Source organism: Cygnus olor, chromosome 3, assembly GCF_009769625.2.
Source record: "Cygnus olor isolate bCygOlo1 chromosome 3, bCygOlo1.pri.v2, whole genome shotgun sequence".
Lineage (NCBI taxonomy): Eukaryota > Metazoa > Chordata > Aves > Anseriformes > Anatidae > Cygnus > Cygnus olor.
In genome coordinates this window covers 104,234,147-104,253,791 of record NC_049171.1, presented here as the reverse complement: position 1 = coordinate 104,253,791, position 19,645 = coordinate 104,234,147, and the positions used below count along the sequence as shown (strand labels likewise).

General features: G+C 42.6%; 1 protein-coding gene across 5 annotated transcripts in view; it reads right to left on the bottom strand.

The window, feature by feature from the left end:
• ALK (ALK receptor tyrosine kinase) overlaps positions 1 to 12,213 on the bottom strand; it is a 313,946-nt gene extending 301,733 nt beyond the window's left edge. For 4 of the 5 annotated variants that reach the window (XR_005818022.1, XR_005818023.1, XM_040550717.1 and 1 more), the window contains exon 1: positions 12,107 to 12,213. Coding sequence is in view for 3 of the 5 variants with exons in the window: in XM_040550717.1 (XP_040406651.1) it covers positions 12,107 to 12,206 (100 nt within the window). In the remaining 2 variants the exon portion in view is untranslated. Of the gene's footprint in view, positions 1 to 4,046; positions 4,137 to 12,106 lie in introns of those variants that run through there. The other variant, XM_040550718.1, reaches the window with a different exon arrangement.
• Between the last annotated feature and the right edge of the window lie 7,432 nt (positions 12,214 to 19,645).

Genomic DNA, 19,645 nt, shown 5'->3' with positions numbered 1-19,645 from the left:
TTTTCCATTTTCAAGCCTGAACTGTCTTTCATTATACTAAAGATCTCCTTTCCCATTAATCTTGTTGAGCAGCTCTCCTCTCTAAGCTCTGCTGCCCACAATTTGTGATTTCTTATTGTTGAGCATCCATCACACGTAAAATTGTTTCTAAGCACCCCATTACTCACATATTTAGCCATGTCAAAGAAAGGCCTCCACGTAGCTCCCAAAGCACTTCAGAATTCCCTTCTTTTTTTTCCCCCCATCAAAAAGGTAAAAAAAAAAAATGGACAAAAGCAGACAGCATCTTATTTGAACTTAACAAGGAGGTAGATTTCCTTACACAAAGTTATAAGGAGGAGCAAGGCAAAAAAAAAAAAAGGCAACTATAAAGTATAGTACACTTAAAGTTAACAATGCATTAACTGATATCACAAGGTTCAGCTGAGCAAGAACCCAGCCCTGGGTCCTTTGGGTAACTTCTTCAGTGCTGACAGGAGAACTTCCTGCATTGACCCTGTACGGAAACTAACAAAAGTTTCCTCTCTCTTGTATTGTAATTTATATAACAACTGTGCATGTCATTTCAGGACTTCAAAAGTATCAGAGCTTTCTTCTGCTCAATCTGGTCTTCAGTTTGGTTCTGGGACCATCTCCATAAACACTCATGACATATATACATGCAGCTATGTCCTGATAAGATCAAGGAAACTTCTGAAAATAACAATTCACTAATATGGGGTAACTAAAGAAGTTTCGTAGATTAAACTCCCATTAGTGGGATAAGCCTCAGAGGAAGCTGTGCAGCTCTTCTCTAAATAGCATCTCTGAAAATTTGAATTCAAATACTTATTAAAAGGATCAATTGCTCTCCAGGGACTATCCACTAATGTACTCCCTTTCCCAGCATAGGATTACTGTAGCTCATTCATTCACTCATCACAACTCTGCAGTTGCATAAATAGATTCTGTAAACAAAATCTTTTCACCAGCAAAATCCCTCTGTGCTAGCAACATTAAGGGGCAAGCATATGAACACCCTGCAGAGAAGCAAAGACAACTACTTCATTGATATTTCTTTTTCCTCTTCTATTCTAGTTGATACTGCTTTATAATTGATGTTGGAAAAAAAAAAGTATTAAAACCCAACACATTAAGTCTCCATACAGACTGGCTGCTGAAGGCTAAATATCAGTCATAATTATTATCCATAAAGTGTTATTGAATCAGATCTTAAAGATTTAATGCTGCCTTGTTTCAGGAGATAAAGGGCAGTAAGGCTGGCAAAGCAGAGAAGGAAACACTAGACTTTTGATCAACCTTCATGTGATTTAAAACCATAACAACAAAAGAGACTGAGCACTTCAAATGTTATCCAAAATCCAGTGAGTTGGCCTTGACACAATCCAGTGGCACAAATGGATACTCAGAGGATGTTTTTATCTGTGGACTTGATACCACCAACCAGATGGAAGATGCAACTCTTTTCTTGAGCTCAGGACTAGCAAATGCTGTCCTTTTAGGACACCCTGCTGTACCTCTGATTGTAGCCTGCAATTAGTAGGCAAACCATCTTAACACTGAAGGGCTTCTCTAAACCACAGCCTCCCACCACCTATTTGAGCCATTGTGGTGCACAGAGCATTTTGATCACCTTCAGAAATGGTCATTTGCCTTTACAGTCCCCCTGTTAATATAATTCCCTATCTGCAAAGCAGGTCCTCTGACAGAAGGCACCAGGCAAGTGGTTAATGGAGCACGTAGGCTGCCCTAACACTTGCAGCTAATTAACACTGATATTTTCCCTGCCCACAAACATTTTATTCAGCATTCTGCAATCACAGTATCAACAATCCAGCTCCCCCTTTCCCTTTTCATAGTACAATATTGCAACAACCTGAGGCCATTTTTCATCTCTCCAAAGAGCAGTGAGCAGGAGGAGGATTACAACAGGACAGCTAGGAAGAACTGAAATGAACTGGTGTGCACCCTCGCACCACCAGAAAGCCATGGTGCTTGCCAGCTGACCCCTTCACTCCTGTGTAAAGGAAGTCCCACCTCCTCCCTTCCTTGGTTACTCACAATACTAATCTCAAGCAAGCCCTGATTACAGATTCGCTCTCCACCTCCATAAGGCACCTGTTTTGCAACACAACCATTAAACTTTGAAGCTTTATGGAATACTACATTTTTCAAATATAACAAGCGCTCCAAGGAAATCTTGTAGAAGGGTAAGAAATACTTGCAGGGAGACCTCATCTGAATTGCCCATACATAGATAAGCCACAAATTTCCTTTTCTTAAAGATTTTGTTAACCTTTTGCAGATGGAAGGAGTTTACTGGTTGAGAACTAGATGAGGTCAGTGCAACAGTTACATTCTGAATCCTCTTCAAACATGCCTTTGGCACAATGTAAAAAAAAAAAAAAGTTGATAAACTGAATTGTTACTTAAACTGAGTCTTTTAAGAGAATAATTAACCTATAACAACTATTCTGGCCTCCTCTCCAGCGTTGAAATGTAATCCCTTCTCATTAGTTTCAAGTTTAATTAGCACCAATAATGAAATGTCCCTCAGAAATAACCATTGCATCATATTCCCCAATGATAACATGCCATCCTACAAATGGAAAAGATGCATGGCAATTTCTGAAGACAGGTAGAGGCTCAGCAGATCCCAGATGTTCGCAAAAATAAAGTGTAAACAGTAACGTAGTAGTGTGGAACGTGACAAAAAAAGAAAAACCACCACCACAACATAGTTCTTTGAAAGACAAACATTGCAAACGCAATTTGGAGTAGACAGGACTCCAAAGCAGCTTTGCCAATAATTGCTGCAGTATTTCCAGTAAGTTATCAAGACTCTCAACTCTAATTTATTGATCTTTCTTGGCCTTTTGGCTGAAGCAGAGAAAGACATCGCTATGTAGTATATTCTATATGGGAAAACTGTTTTCAGCACTTACAGTCTAACATAAACAAATGCTGCTTTTTCCATTTCTGTTTCCTGGGATCTCTCTGTAAAATAGATATAATGCTTAGCATTGTCACCAGGATGATAACGCTTAAAGTACTTTGAGAATCTAAGATGGAAGAAGCTATAAAAAGCCCAGACATTCTGATGCAGCTGATAGCTTGTTACATAGTGGGACAGTAGAAACAACAGGTAAATGCCAATGTACGTATTGAAATTAAAAGTCTGTTGCATGTTGCAGAGCTTTGAAGATTACCAGAGATTTCTGACAGGTGAAATCAGAGGCATTCAGCTGCATGCCACAGGCACTACAGCATGTATATTCATGAAACCACACAAGCTTTCAAAACTGAGCTAGAAAGAAATCTCCAATGCCATAAGAGTCCCAGAAAGCACATGACATGGAAGAAGTAGTTCCAAAATGTCTATTTGTGCACATCATTGAGTACATACACAGACTGATATTACCTCTTCCTAACAGACATCAAGAAATACATTGCGCAAGAATCCACACATAGCCACGTCTAACCACATTCCCACCCTCACTGCTGTAGTGTCCCTGCTTTCTCCCCACACTCACGAAGCATTCTCTGTTCTTCACCTGACCATCTTACACAGAGCCATCTTGTCTCCCTTTACCCAGCTCATAACTCAGAGAGAGAGTCACAGCTTTCTTTCAAGACACAGCATTGCAGGATACGAGAGGCAGTGAGAAGCTTGCAGAAGGACCCCACACCTCCTCCTTCACAGCACACTGCTGCAGGGCAAATTCAAGTCCAAGCCATTCCAGCATATACATTTGTTCTGACAGGAAAAGTAGCTCTTCTGCCTCAATGTGAGCATTGAATGGCCACTTACAGGCTTCTGAAATTTGTAAAGCTACCAGCAGAGCTGCTAGAGGCAAGTTTATGGAGGGGATAGCCGTCATTTCTAGAAAGGCCTAGATGAAAGGTTCCTTCCTAGTACCTCAGTTTTGCCTTTCTTCCCATAACCCAGGAAGAAATAGGCAGACCACTGAAGTTATAAACAATCTCAAGTCCCACATTCTCTATTAATTTCTGACACCTTAAAAAGAAAATCATAAACAACAGACCTTCTCCCACCATCTCCATGAGGTTTTCCCTTCTCAGAAGAGACAACACGTGACCTGCTTAGCAGCCTAGTAGTCAACTGCACCAACACCTGCAGCTCTTCAACGCACAAGGAGATGGTGCTCAGCTGCAGTCATTAAATGTCCCCTGGCCCAGCTGGCCACGACACTAGGAACCACAGCCCATCCCACTCCTCCTCATGTTTTGTAGGGCTACAAGTATCCCTGGCCAAAGCCCCACAAAGTAAAATCTAAAAACTCTAGCAAACCTAAATTTGACCATTTGGCTTTCAGACAGGATGGTACTTTAACAGGTTAAGGCATTGCTCATATTTTTTTTACAAAACCACAAATTCAGTCTATTGTAAAATCAAACAAAACTGTTGCCATTTTTAAGTTTGTTAAGTTTGCTATCCAGGATAGCAAGGAAATAGCAGTCCTATGATTAGCACTGCAGACATCAAAAGAAATCAGTATGGTAGGCTGTTTTAGCTTTGTCCTTAGAAATCCCAGAGTTCAAACTGCATTTTATTGTCTTTATTGAGGTTCTTAGAAAGTAAAAGTAATAGTGATCTGCAAAAAAATAGCATCTTGCACCAACAGAGTCCAAAAGCAGTCAAAACTACCCCTGTTATGCAAAGGAGGTACCAACCACAAAAAGAAGTATTTCACGTCACACAGCATGTCAATGGCAGAAGTCTCGATATACAACTCTTCTTCTGACTCTACCTCCTCATGTGATTCTCTCCTCCTTCCCGCTCACTCTGTGCCACATTCACTGATGGAAGACCCAATATTGCAAGACAATTAAGTTGGAAGTTAAAGAAGAATTTGATTGCTGTGACCACTCTTTGTAAAACACTGAAGTTCTTTGGCAAGAGGAAAAATAAATGCAAAATATTAACCAATACACTATTTTCACACCACAGTGATCACTTTGCATTCAGTGCCTATTTTTCCGTGCTTGATTTTATCTTTGTACAATAGTTTCCCATTTTCTTTAGAATGCCTGTTATAAAAAATAACCTGGACTCCACTTGCAGCAGGCCACCAGCTGTGGATACACAGCCACTTGCAGCGGGCCACCAGCTCTTGGATACAGCCAGAACAATTCAACCACATCACAGATCCTACAGGACCAACAAGTGCAGATGATTCTCCTTCACTACAACTGACATAGTTCATAGCTTCTGAAAGCAGAGATATATAAGTCCTATCTGTGCTGTCACAGTGCATTTCTGAGTAGCCATGCTCATGCAGGGTAGTGACAACCATGAAGTTACTTGGCTGCTTCAGTCATAAATCACAATGCTCATGTAAACTAGACTTCAGTCTCAAAGTGTGTTTCTTGCCTAAATATTTAAACACGTAAATAACTTCCAGCCTTTTCAGCTTGCCATTTTAAGCTTTCTGACATTCATTGTTCAGAAGAAAATAAAGGTCAGGCTTATCAAATCTGCATTTATACCTCCATGACATTTTTCTCCAACCAAATTTTTCTGAATTTGAAGAGCAAGAGAAATATAGCACATTTCATAACGGACCTTTCTTGAATTAGCACTGTGGTCTCAGCAGCCACATTGAGCAGCTCATCAGGAAACAGATGCTATGGTTGGGGGAAAGAAAGAGGTAAGAAAAGTAAGCAACTTAGATTGTTGTTTGCCATTAGGTATGTCACTTGTGACAAAAACTAGATGTCCCCTAGTCTCAGTACTTCAGTTTCTGGGTAACCCAAGTGGTTACTTTTATTAGATAGTAAAAAACAGAAATGTCCAGGTACAGCACTGAATTTGCTGCTGCTTGCGAAGAAAATTTGAAGTTGGATTCCCAAAACAGCATCCCCCCAAATGAGTTAGCACTAATATAGTGAAAAGGTGATATTTTCTTTACTATGACAAGTCTCAATTAAATAAATTGTGAAATTTAAAAATGCTAAGTGCTGCTAATCTTCCCTCACTTTCTCTACTTTTTTGACTAATTCACAAACATTATCACAAACACAGATTATATTTCCTATCATATAATGTTTGTGTGAGATGTGCAGTGAACCAAATGATGAGATTACGTTCAAATACAACCATCAGACAGTGCAAAACCACCTTTGCCTTTGAAGTGTGCTTCTGCATTTATATAATAAAGCACTAAAGTTTGCTAGTGCACTCCTTTGCTGTAAGTATTAATTCACTGTTTTTAAGAACAGGGAAATTAAAGCACAGCAAGATTGGAGAAAATATCTTTTAAAAATCTACTATAAATTTTCACCCACATAAAATAGTTAACATAATAAACCGATACTTGTGTCCCTTTTGGTGTTCATTTACTGCTATTTTACTGAATAAGCTTATGAATAAGAACATTTCTAAAAAAAATGAGCCGTGCCTAAAAGTAAATGACATTTGCAGAAATTAAAAAAAAAAAAGACCTGGAAATCATAAAAACATTGTGCCATAATCCTGACTCTCATCAAGCCTGACTCCTGTGGATGGACCAAGTTCAGGTTTCTGGAGAGCACCAGTGACTAGAAGGGAAGAGCTACAGACCTGAAATTTAGGGCAGGAAGGACTGGGAAAGATGCTCCTAAGCACGCTTAGGGTTCACTGTGATTTAGCAACTAGTAATTGGCATGCAGTACTCTGGTGCCTTGTGACTACCCAAGGGTAGAAGAAGAAAGCCTCAGTTTACATTAATTCCTGTCTGGAGTAAACTCAAGTGCAAATCAGGCCTGTCCTTGAACCTGTGCTGGTAAAGCTGGCCCACAGGCCTAGGCAAAGCACAAATCCCCAGCAGAAAAGAAGAAAATGACTTGCACTAAAATGTAAGCCTTTCAGAAGCCCTACTGCAATGATTCAGACTTAATCACTGAATTTTGCCTCCAACTTATCAGGAGAGATCAGACCTCACCTCACATACAGTCAAGGAGGAGAGAAAAACAGACAGCAACTGGGAAGTGACTGAAGTCTTTCACCATTTTTCTGCTCTGTATTGCACAATTCAAAACTTTGTTCTTTGGAGGCAGAAAAAAAAAGGGGGGGAAGGGTAGGGAAGGGAAGGGTAGGGAAGGGAAGGGAAGACCTTGGTCAAAAGCTGGTACCTCTGAAATATGTGAAAAAAATCTGTGGACTTTCCTACAGTCTGATTTCAGCTTGCAGCTCTGATTTTCATTTTCAAAATGTCCACTTTCAGAAACACATTTTCATCTAGTCTGAAGATCTTTCTAATCTTAGGTAAAGGGTTCCTCCTGCAAATAAGTTCAGGTGCGTGGTAGCACTGCCCTAAAGATGAAAAGCCTAATTGCCTCAGCATTATAATAGCAGTGGTATGTAATGAATGTAGACAGTTTCAGGGAGAGTATGTGTTGCAAGTTTACGATTTTAGATGAAGACCACAGTGCAGGAGTAATATTTCCCCTAGCCAGAGGATGAAGACTTATACACTACTATTTAAAAAAAATATAATTGGAATGTTAAATCTATTTCGTGAATGAAAGTACATTGACCTTTAGAGGGAGGAATGACTCATTTTCATCACTGTATGCCCCTTTTAACATACACTTCCCACATTTGCATATGTAAGTATAAATTAGCTCTCAAGGGAAGTTATTTTATGGCCATTTCAGCTTATTAAGGTTCCCGAGTAAACTCGGAAGAAACATATTTAGCAACATTTGTGGCCTAGGTTCCCTGCAGTAAGTCGTTTGGTTATCTGTGATGTTAACATGAAAAAACACAAGCACCTATGCAGGGCTAGGCTACCAGAGCTCTGGATTACTATGGAGACTTTGCAAGTGCAGAGCACTTCACCTGGACTAACCCAAGCTGATGCCTATCCAACATCCCACTACCTGTGGGATGAATCACGCAAGGGACAGTCAGTGTTGAGTCCTTTAACTGGCAGTTTCAATATAGGAACGTTTAGGATTTTTATCAAAGAAAGCTCTATAGCCTGTCCAGAGCAGACTCCACTAGAGACCCACTGTGTGTTGACATCAGAAAGCAAACCCTCTAAGACCAAAACAAAAACAGAATTTCCAATCAAACCCAAAGACAATGACAGTAAAGTCACCAGCAAAATGCTAGCTGGGAGGCTTACCTAACATATGGGAGATCTGCGGCACTGTGACCCTCTCTGAGCTCACCCCCGCAGTGTGCTTTAACCCAGTGGGCAGCTAAGCACCACACAGCTGCTCGTTCACCCTCCTGCCCCCCCCCCCCCCCCGTGGGATGGTGGGGAGAATTGAAAAAAAGAGAAGGCTTGTGGGTTGAGATAAAGACCGTTTATTAGGACAGAAAATAAGGGAAAATAAGAAGAAGGAGGATAATATTATTACCAATAATAATGTGTACAAACAAGTGATGCACAATGCAACTGCTCCCCACCCACTGACCGATGCCCCGCCTATCCCGAGCAGCCGGTCCCCCCACCCCAGCCAGCCCCCCCCATATTAATTGTTCAGCATGACGCTATATGGGATGGAATACCCCTTTGGCTAGTTGGAGTCAGCTGTCCTGTGTCTGTCCCCTCCCAGCTCCTGCTGCACCCCCAGCCTGCCCACTGGCAGGACAGTGTGAGAAGCTGAAAAGTCCTTGGCTTGGTGTAAGCAGTGCTCTGCAACAATGTGATATCAACATTATTCTCATCCTAAATCCAAAACACAGCACCCTACCAGCTTCTACCAGGAAAACTAACTCTATCCTAGCCAAAACCAGGACACCTCCCTTCCTGTGCATTAATTTGATTTTTGCTCCAGAGAAGCGCTGTGGGAAGAAAGAGAAACCAATATTAAATCAAGAAGCATTTCCAAGAGAGGAAAACTCTCTCTTACCTAATTTTGAAAAGGCCAGCCTGACACAGAAGTGGTAGATGGGCTGGGGACCACAGCTCCTGCAAAAGGAAGCTTTTTCTTGCAGGATGCCGCATTACATGAGGTTAAGTGTGCAAGAGAAATCTGGCATTGAGAGCATTTGCAGGAGAGTATTGTAGAAATTCTTGTGAACTTTGTCTATTAAACAACAGCACTCCAGTAAGAGTCTTTTACTAATTGTTCAGTAACACACTGAGACAAATTGCATTATGCTTTGTGCAAACGTGCTGTTAGAATAGAAATGGGTTCACTCCAGTTAAATATCTCTGAGCAAGTACCAGAGACAGTAACAGTTGAAGAGAATAAAGTATTATTTACAGGACTCTTTTGTAACCCTAAACTCAATGGGAATTCAGCTTCTTGAGTTTTTTTCTTATCCTAAATTGTAATTCAATCTCCATTCACATGGAGGATAATTTTATAGAAAAAAAATTAAACAAGGTAATTGCTTTTTTTCCTAGGAAATACTGCAATCCTGTGTAACAGAGAGCGAGAAAGTGCTAAGTATGTCAACATAAGTAAAGCCTCTTTACGTTACTGATGGGAGGATTGTGTTGTTTGAAATCCATTTCCAATTAGCTTAAGCAATGAAGGAAAGGCTCAGTTGCCTTAGGAAAGGCTTTAGTTAAGCCCTATACAAATTAGCTGCAATAGTATTAATAATTACTGGAATCTGCACACTTATGGGCTAGTGGATGCTGCTCATACTGTTACCACTGTGTCAGCATATTCTGTTGTCAGCAGGGCTATCTATATGGCACAAATTTAACTATGGCAGTGACACATGGTGTTCACGTAAGCAGCACCTTCACAAAGCAGAAAGAATGGATTTTCAAACTCTTCAATAACCCCATGCTACAAATCTAGTGCAAAGTCATACAGTAGTATAAACACACTAAGGTTTCATTGCTAACCAAGTGTCAGACAATTTGACAGTGCCACAACTTATGCATTTTAGCCTTGGTGCAGAATTCTGCAGGAAACTATGACTTTTGCAGATTATGAACAGCTGCTAGGAGAATTGCTGTGAAATAGGTAGATGCAGTCCATATTCCTTCTGCTCCTCCTACTCCTGCATCCCCTATGACTGACTTTGCATGACTATATTGCAGTAAAAACAGCAGAGCCTTGTCTCCAACATGGTTTTACAGTGGTATAGGTAACCACTGTTATCTCTCAGCAAAAACATGCATTTCTTCCCAACAGTGAAGACAATAACCAGAGCCTGGGGGTTTACTGATGAACTTCGGTTAAAGCTCCATCTGTGTTGTGACAAGACCAAAACACCCATCAGTTCATAAGGATACCCTTCACCCAAGCTAAAAATCACACCATCTTCCTCAAAGAAGACAAATATATGCCCTCCAGCTCCCTTATTGCTAAAAGCACTAGGGTTGAGGTGGCATTAAAAGCTAACGCTATCCTCACCACCAAAGATGGAGGAGATTTTTAAAGCAAAATGACTGCTTCTCACAATAAATTCCCCAAAGAGAAAGAATAGCAGGTGAGTTTTGGTGTCTGTATTTTTTTTATTATTATTATTATTTTTTCCTGTAACATAGCAAGGCAAGATCTGCTGAAGGTAGGGAGCATTGGCCTCACCCAGACAACTTATGGCAGGTGACATCTCTGCCTTACCCTGCCAAAATGAGCACAGAAAGAGCTAACCCAGGCATGTCACTTTTTGTCTGAAGTATAAGACTGGTTCACATGGAGCTTGCTTTAACAGCCTGCTTTGATTTTTGCTTCAGGTAATAAGGAATGAGATGGGTTCAATTTGCAGTTATTCCAATTGCTAATGGATCTTCTCAGTTGAGTATCAAAAATCGGTTGTTCCAACTTCATATTCATAGCCCAGTACTGAATTGTCTCACCTCTTGTGAGTTTACTTCTGTTTATTCTGTGGACCATTAAGTAGGCAGCTACTCGGGGACACACCATTGACTTCCACACAGCTTCATAAAAGCTACTTAACTCACTGACAAATTATTTGTTCCTGCAGACCTCTAGGTATTACAATCTTTTATTGGGACAGCCTGAATCAGAGCTTGTGTTAAAGGTGCAATGCATGCACAGAATGGAAATCTTCCTTGATCATTGGCCCAAATTAGAGACTTCACTTGATGTAATGGAGCTGCCCCATACCCTGACTGCAAATCACTGCCGTCCAGAATCAAAAATCTAAGCCAGGGTTTCTCTTCAGAGAAGTGTCAATGATACATGAGCTTTCACAGATAAAAAACTTCTTGTCATACTGTAGCTGATATAGTGCATGAATATCCTCTACGGTTTTAAAAGGGGTAGAAATTAACTCACTTCCAGCTTGTTATGGTTTAACCTGGCAGACAGCTGAACACCAGCCATTCACTCACTCCCCCACAGAGGGATAGGGGAGAAAACTGAAAAGTGCAGGAATTTATGGGTTGAGATAAGTACAGTTTAATAAGAATGGGAAAAAAAAAAAAAAAAAAGGAAAAAAAACAGTAACATAAAGAATAAACAAACCAAGTGATGCACAACAGTCCCCAAGCAACAGCAGCCCCCCTCAGCCAACTTCCCCCAGTTTTTTTTTTTTGGTTGTTCAGCATGATGCCGTGTGATATGGAATGCCCCTTTGGCCAGGCATTTGGACACAGCTACATGAAACTCACCAGAAAACCTTTTTCTTGCATGTCTGTCTGTCACCCATTATGTTTTATGCTTAGAGAAGAGCAATAATATTGATAGTAATACCAAATAGTATTACTGCATGTTTGATGGTCAATCTCAGCTGTAGAAATGTTTCTGTTCGCTGAGGTCTGCCTGCACATCACCTTGGAAATCACTTGCAGCACTCTGAGTAAAAAATATCATCTTAAAAGGGAAGTTTCAGACAACCTGACCTTGCCCTCCTTAGACTAATGACACTTTCACCTCTGAGTCTCGATTGCGGTTGTCTGGCACAACGGACTGTTTGTACCGCATAAAACCCCCTCGGCGCTTTCTAAGCAGTCCTCCCGGCCCCGCAGCCCCCTCCGTACATTTCAGACCGGTAAAGCGCAGCAAGGACGAGCCGTACGGGCAAAACGCGGCTGCTCGGGGGGTGCGGGGGGCGCTGGGGCTGCGCCTCCCTCTCCCGCGGGGCTAAGGGTGAGCGGCACGGCGGAGCCGGACTCGCGTGGCGCTGCGGGGCACGACGCAGTGCATGCAACGCAGGGCTCACCTGCCGCCGAGACGTGGAAGAGGAGGCGGGGGCGGGCGGCGCGGATGGCCGCCGAGAGCCCTCGCTCGCTGCCCGGCGCTGCACCGCGGCGCTCGGGCATCACCCGCACCCGGAGCCGCCCGGAGCCGGCGCGGAGCCACCAGGCGAAGAGCTCGGTGACGTTGAACTCCAGCTGGGCCCCGCCGGAGCCCGGCGACGGCTCGGCGGCACAGCCGTCCCGCAGGCTGCCCTCGCCCACCTCCAGCACCAGCTGCTTGGCTCGCCGCAGCCGCCGCCCGGCTCCGGTGGGCCCGCCGGGGGAGGCGAGCGGCGAGGCCCGGGGCTGCCCTCCGCGGGCGGCGCGGAGCAGGGGCGCGCAGTCCAGCAGCAGGCGGCCCCGCGCCGCGGCGCGCCCGGGCGGCCCCAGCAGCAGCAGCTCCCGCACGTAGGTGCGGAACAGCGAGGGCACGACGAAGTCCACCGCCAGGTTCCTCCTCTGCAGCCGCGAGAGGCCGGGACTCTCCCGCGGCCCCGCCGCCTCGGGGGCCAGGCTCAGGGCGAGGCTGGCGGCGGCCAGCAGGCGGGCGAGCAGCCCGCTGCCCGCCATCACCGGCCGGCGGCGCGCCGCCGTGCGCTGCGACCCGCCGTGCCCGGTGGTCAGGGAGCGGGGCCGGCGGAGCGCTGGGGCGGCCGTGCCGCCGGGGTGCCCGCGCCTCCGCCGCCGCGCGAGCTTTGCCGGCTCCAACTACCCGCCACAACGCGGGCATTACCCGGCGGGCGCTGACATCACGCCCGAGCCTGCCCGCCAGCAGCCAATGGCGGCCCCGGCAGCTGGCGTTATGCAAATGCGCGGGGGCGGGGCGCGGGAACGCTCATTGAGAAAAAAATGGCCGGGCGGCGCGCGGCGCCCCGCGGGGGTCCCCAGGTGCGGACTCGGCGCGCTGCCCGCGGCAGAGCCCGGCAGGGGCAGGGCTGGAGCCGAGGCGGGCGCAGGCTCCTGAGCGCCGGGTGCTGTGGGGCTTTGGGGCCCCGGTTGTGCCTCCTCCCTCCTCCGCTTCCCCGCAGGCAGTGATGGGCAGAGCTGTTCGTTTTTCTCCCTGCCTTCCCTCTCTCTCCCGTTCCTTTCTTACCTCCTTAAAAACCGAGGTCCCCAGAGCAACCCTGGGTCTCTTTCGTCGGTAGGGAAAAAAATAAAAAGGAGAGAAGTGCAGAGGAAAAAATCCTACAGCACAAGGCATTTTAAAGAACTGAACAGAATTGTTCAATTTCAGAATGCAAACAACAGCTTTAAGAATGGTTCGTGCACCAATTTCCTTTTTTAAACCTATAATAAACAATGTGAAATCACTGTAATTACATTAGTGCTCTAGCTAATCATAACTCATTCATATTTCTGGAAGTTGCCTACACGAATTAATGACTTATTATTATCTCTTTAGTTTGATTCTTAATGCAGGTATATTTTTATAATCCAGGTACTTGAACTATATAATCATTAGAATGCAATTATTCTGTCAAGCAGTTATTCTTCTGCTTATACCAAATTAATGTTAATGCACAGATATTCCGGAGCAGAACCCCAGTGTAATTCTTCCATAATTGTAGTGCTAAAGAGTGTAATTGCAGGCACAATCCTAGACAAGAAACAAGATCTTTTCAGTACAGAAGAGCTGAAGAAGGTACTTCAGGGCAATCATCACAGGAATAGTTCTGTACTACACTTCATACCAAAAAGCACTGCTGTGCCGTATTCAGCCTCATACAGGTGTGCTAATTCAGAGCCCATCCAGGATGACAGTGTTTTCCCAACTCACGCTAATGGGCTGTGTACATGCCTTCTCTTCTCCACAGCTCTTCTTGTTTTAAAATTCATTAAATTTACTTGCTCAATATGTGAACCTACTTCATTCACTTCTAAGTTTTAGTAAAACTTTGGGGTTTGATCTTCCTTTTCTCAGAAGAGCAAGATGACTGGAAAAATACTGGAATACATACAAGTGTTCTGTGGCACAAAATCCAACACAGAAGTATTTTGAATTAAGATGTGTACTTCTATTCTTTTGACTATTCTTATTAGAAAATGTTAAATGGACTGAATTCACCATGGTCTTTGCATTCAGCCTCTTCTGTTACTCTAGTGGATGGTCATATTAGCATGTACATTCATGGATTGAGAACTAAGTCCTGCCTTCTTCACCAAATTATTTTGGACTGTCACCTTCCTCTGTCTGAGTATCGTATGCTAGTGAGTCTCTCACAAGAGGGATGAAATTAGTGCAGAAAATGTCATGTTAGGCACAGAAAATGTTCTAAAAATCTCTTTAAAACAGTTTATCGTAGGCTGTTTTCCTGCTTTCACAGATCTGATTTCCATCATATGAAGTTGCTACTGTAGAACTTCTGCAGTTTTCACTTCTTAGTATTTTCCTGTCAGATTCAACCAGTTTGAACCTAACGCTTAGCTCATTTCAGTGAATGGTATGTCTCTCATTGACGTGAACAGACCACACAGGACACAGTTCAGGTTTTAACTCGGCTGCTAGAAGCAGTAATTGGATTGATTCCTTTATCCCCAACATCCTGCTGAAATAGGCCATACCTGTCATGGCAGCTAGCAGACTGTTATTTAACAGTCCCAAGGAAATCAGGTAACACAAAAGTATGTAGATTTTTCCACTGTATTACCTTGTTTTATTGCCATGAAACACAAGAAGGTTAGAGCTGAAAGCTAAAATGAAGAGGCATCTTTATTAATAGACATTAAATGAAATAGAAACAGATGTTAATACATTGAAAGAGAAAAAGTGAAAATGGCCCCATTAATGAAGAGGGGCAAAGAAATCAATGAGGGATCTCCCATGGTTGTGTTGCTGGGCTGCCTTTTATCTTCCTTTCTAAATTCTCTCTTTAAATTAAGAAGAATGGAAATTTGGGAAAAATTAAAAGTCTGGTCAATACAACTGGTAATGAGGGACAGGTAAGAAAATACTTTGCGCAGTTCTGTGACAGGCTGGGATTAGCCCTGGACAGTATGCATCCCAGTTTTTTAATTTAGCTAATGAATTGACTATGTCACTGGCAATTAATTTTGAAAAGCAGAAGAAATCCAAGGATGTCTCAAAGGATGAGGGTGGGGGGAGATTAAATACAGTACTAGTCTTTACAGTGGAGAAAAAAAAAAGTCACATTGGTAGGTGTCTACATTTCAGCACCAGCAAAACAGTAAAAAAGAATAAGCCAGACAGGGTACTTCGGTGGAAGCATAGCAGTGTGCAAACTGAGAGTGTTAGACCCTTGGAAGGCGTTTTCTTCCAAGGAAAGACTTGCAAACCTCAAACACTGCAAATTTGTGCCAGGATAATGGTATTAATTGTTAGGGTTCAAACTGAAATTGTGTAGACATTGGAAAAGATGCAGAAAAAGATACATCCACATTCTAGTAAACCTCTGCCAGAACTTCATATGAAATATTAGCAGGGTAATACCAGAGCTGGGTAATATCATGTGGCCTCAAAATTAATCAGAGGAATTAGAAAACTGCATTAGCATTGGAAACTGCAGTAGCATGAGTGGAAGATGGGTATATAATAGACTGAGCAAGAATAAGCAATAGCTTTGTTTTAACCTTTCTGCTAATAATGATAATGTAAACAGTACCGACTCTTCAGGCAACACTGCCTTGGAAAACCTTCACTCAGAAAAAAATGGAGCATCATAATTTGAACAGGACCATTAAAGTGTCAGAAAAGCAAAAGGAGAGAAATATTGTTGAGGAGCTAAGCCAACTATCAACAAGGAAATGGTATTTAAGAACAGTGTGTTTCAGCTAGACTCTGAGAAGAAATAGCTACTACTGAGTATAAGCACTCCTGTACAGACACTGTTTATCCGTCCCTCCTACCATGGAGTTCCCATCCAAGTCATCGGTTTTCTTTACTCTGGGCATGTATTAGATCTAAGGTGTAGTGGCAAGGTCACAAAACAAATTGTCTGTACACAACAAACTTTTCAAAGAGAGAGATGAAGACTGGGACTGGTTTTGGACACGTCAGGACAGCAGGAAGAACTGACAGTGGGATATAGCAATGTACATCTTGTTTGGGACTGTCTGAGAGGAGACCTATGGAGAAGCAGCATAGTCCCTCTGTGGTCTTGCTGCTTAAGCCTGCTGGGATGAACTGAATGAGAGACGTGTTAGACCAACAGAATCCAATCAACGGCCCAACCTTCACTTAGGTAGATCTTTCCTCACTAGGTTTTGGCAGAACAATTGTTCATCAGTTTGCATCGGATTTATGGCAGGCACAGACCTATGTCCTTACTCTCTGCCGTGCTACCCACAGTCCCAAGCTCTTTCATCCAGAGTTTGTAATTGAGGGGCCAGATATGACACCATATAAATCTCAACTGTATTGCCTTAGTGAAGCTACTTTGCATTTACACTAATGAGACAGAAAGTACATTGACTTCTGCTCATTACTTTGTAGTTACTCTGGCTCCTTGAGACAAAGGCAGTGAATCAACAATGCCCATTCTTCCATTCACTGCTCCGCATAAGCTACCTGCCCTTTGGCTGTTGAGTGTTTCTTAACTAGCCTTTCATTTACTGAGATAAAGCATAACAGCCTCTTTTATTACACTCTTTTTTTTTTCTTCTCCCTCATCCCGTCAATTAGTGTTTGCATTTTAACAGAGATCCTGCCTGAAACCATTCTGGCTGCTAATGTCACAATCAGTGTTTCTTTCTCTTGGACCAATTATAGGTGATAATGTTACTATTTGACAGCGTTTGTGTCCTAATTGAGAGCCTGATTGCAAATTGGGTGCTCAATTCCAGCCAAACTGCTGCTTTTTCATAAGGTTTCCTCTAGTCACAGCTTTTTACACATCCCTGGGATTAAACATGGAAAATACAAGTAGATGAGTCATCACTTGTATGAAATATTTTCTCACCTTCATACAGATTCATCTCATCTTTTATTGAATACTCGAAGCATTTTTTCTTATTTGGCGAGAATTTTTATCAAGGAAAGAGCATGCCACAGATATGAAGAGTATGGAGCAGGATGGAGCTTCTGAATGACAAGTTTAATCCATCACTTAATGCCCACGCTGTCAAGTGTCAGCCATGAACCCCCGATGGTTAGTATCAACCAACGGCAGGGTGCATCAATACAACAGTTTTGCCCATTAAGTTAAACAAACAAATCAATGCTGAAAATGTGTCAGGTTATAAAATGGGAAAAAACACCCTATAAAGAAGGTTCTGGGATAAAAATAGAGTAAGATGAATTACTGTGTTTATAATAGGGGAAAATGTCATTCTCAATTTGAAAGAAATTAAAGAAAAAGAAAAAGAAAGAGGGAGGGAGGGAGGGAGGGAGGAAGGAAGGAAGGAAGGAAGGAAGGAAGGAGGGAGGGAGGGGGGAGGGAGGGGTGAGGGGGGGAAGGGGGGGGGAGGGAGGAAGAGAGAGAAAGAGAAAGAGAGAGAGAGAAAGAAGGAGAAGAAGAAGAAAGAAAGAGAGAAAAAGAGAAAGAGAGAGAAAGAGAGAAAGAGAGAAAGAGAAAGAGAAAGAAAGAGAAAGAGAAAGAGAAAGAGAAAGAGAGAAAGAGAAAGAAAGAGAAAGAGAGAAAGAGAAAGAGAGAGAAAGAGAGAAAGAGAGAAAGAGAGAAAGAGAAAGAGAAAGAAAGAGAGAAAGAAAGAGAGAGAAAGAGAGAGAGAGAAAGAGAGAGAGGAAGGAAGGAAGGGAGAGAAAGAGAGAGAAAGAGAAAAAGAAAAAAAGAAAGAAAAAAGAAAGAAAGAGAGAAAGAAAGAAAGAAAGAAAGAAAGAAAGAGAAAGAAAAGAAAGAAGGAAGGAACAAAAGAAAGAAACAGAAAGAAAGAAAGAAAGAAAGAAAGAAAGAAAGAAAGAAAGAAAGAAATCTGGCCTCATCTTTTTTTTGGTGCTATATAAAATAGCACAGGGACATTTGACTGCATTACCTCTCCTGTAATTTTGCTTGCCTCACCTTGCATGAATGCAGGAGTCTGCTTTTAAATCTACAGCAGAATTTATGTCCATTTAGATGCTGGTGTGCACAACAGAGGTTATAAAGCATATGGAAGAGAGCATAAGAACAGAGTAGGGTGGAAGCTGGTACACATCATGTTTGTGAAACCTGTGTTGTGGTTTTCATACCACGTAGTATCAAACACATCACCAATGAAATGTGATTTCTTCCCTGATCACCTGAATGAGCAATATACAGACACAAATATGCACTTGACTTGCTTCGGTGCTCTCAAATGAACTATGCTCACAGGGGGAAAAGGCCAATTTTTTGGCATTTGAAGTGATGGCTGAAATTTCAAACACAGTCAAGCTAGCTACAACATTCCTGTTTCACAGATACCAAGGGACCTTGCAGAGGGACTCTGTACCTGGGAAGCAGTTTCTCCAAGAGAGTTCAACTGACCACATTAATTCAATAGAGCTATACCAGGAAGGCAAAAACATTTCAGTATAGTGTAATGTACGCAGTGTTAAGCCCGGTCCTATACTGACTGATACAAACCACAGTTCCCAGAAACAAGGCCTCAGAACCAATAATGTTTTGGATATGGGTTCACTGTCTCTGAACCTTACAGAGGAAGAGCAACCTGTAACTCAGTTTATCTGAGTCCCCAGGTCTACTTACTTCTAATCAGTTTTCAGCTCAAAGGATTTTCCCTGTAGGTGCTTTGGACTTAAAATTCACTTCTTCTGGATTTTAGTTAAACATATGGCTAAAATATACAGAAATGCTTATGCAAAGATCTATAAGCACAATCAGTTTTTACTTTAGAGGTTGATCCGTGCAAGGAAATAATAAAATATTTTGTATATTTCTCTGACTATTTCCTTACTAAAGGAAATATCCTTACTAGAAAATAGTCAGAGATGTCATAGGTTCTCAGGCTTTTAGGTTTTCAGAAATTCTTGTGCCTTTTCCTCCAGCATACAGAACCTTTCTCCCTTGTGTAGCCATACCCCATCTCCCTACCCAGTCTACCTCTGAAGATGGATGTACTGCCTCGTTCTTTCCTGTCTGAACTTCACATGCCTGAAATCCTTCTGAGTTTTGTCCAGATTGTCATGCTGTATGGCTTTCAAGGCTCCTGCTGATACCTAGTCTTTCTGAATCACCTGTCTGGGACTTCTCTACTCTTTGAATGCTAGACTCTGTAGCCAAGCTACACCTGAATGCATTTCACATAAAACCCAAGCATTAGTGTTTCTGCTGTTTCAGAGCATCAACCAGACTACTTCCTTAATACACAGGCATATTCCCCAAACTGTTGCTGTGAATAAAATGATCCAGGTCTGCTTTCTAGGCTTGTGGCTTGGCTTTTGAAACAGCTTCTGAATTCCTTAGAGGCAGTTAACACCCTTAAATCTCATTCTCTGGAAATGGAACAAGTTCACTAAGGTCCTTGGATTATCATGTTAGAATCATAGGTCACATCCCATCTTATTGCAAATTGAGTGAAAATGACCTTTCCTGAGATGTGTATTGTGACCGTAAATTCAGGCAGGTGTA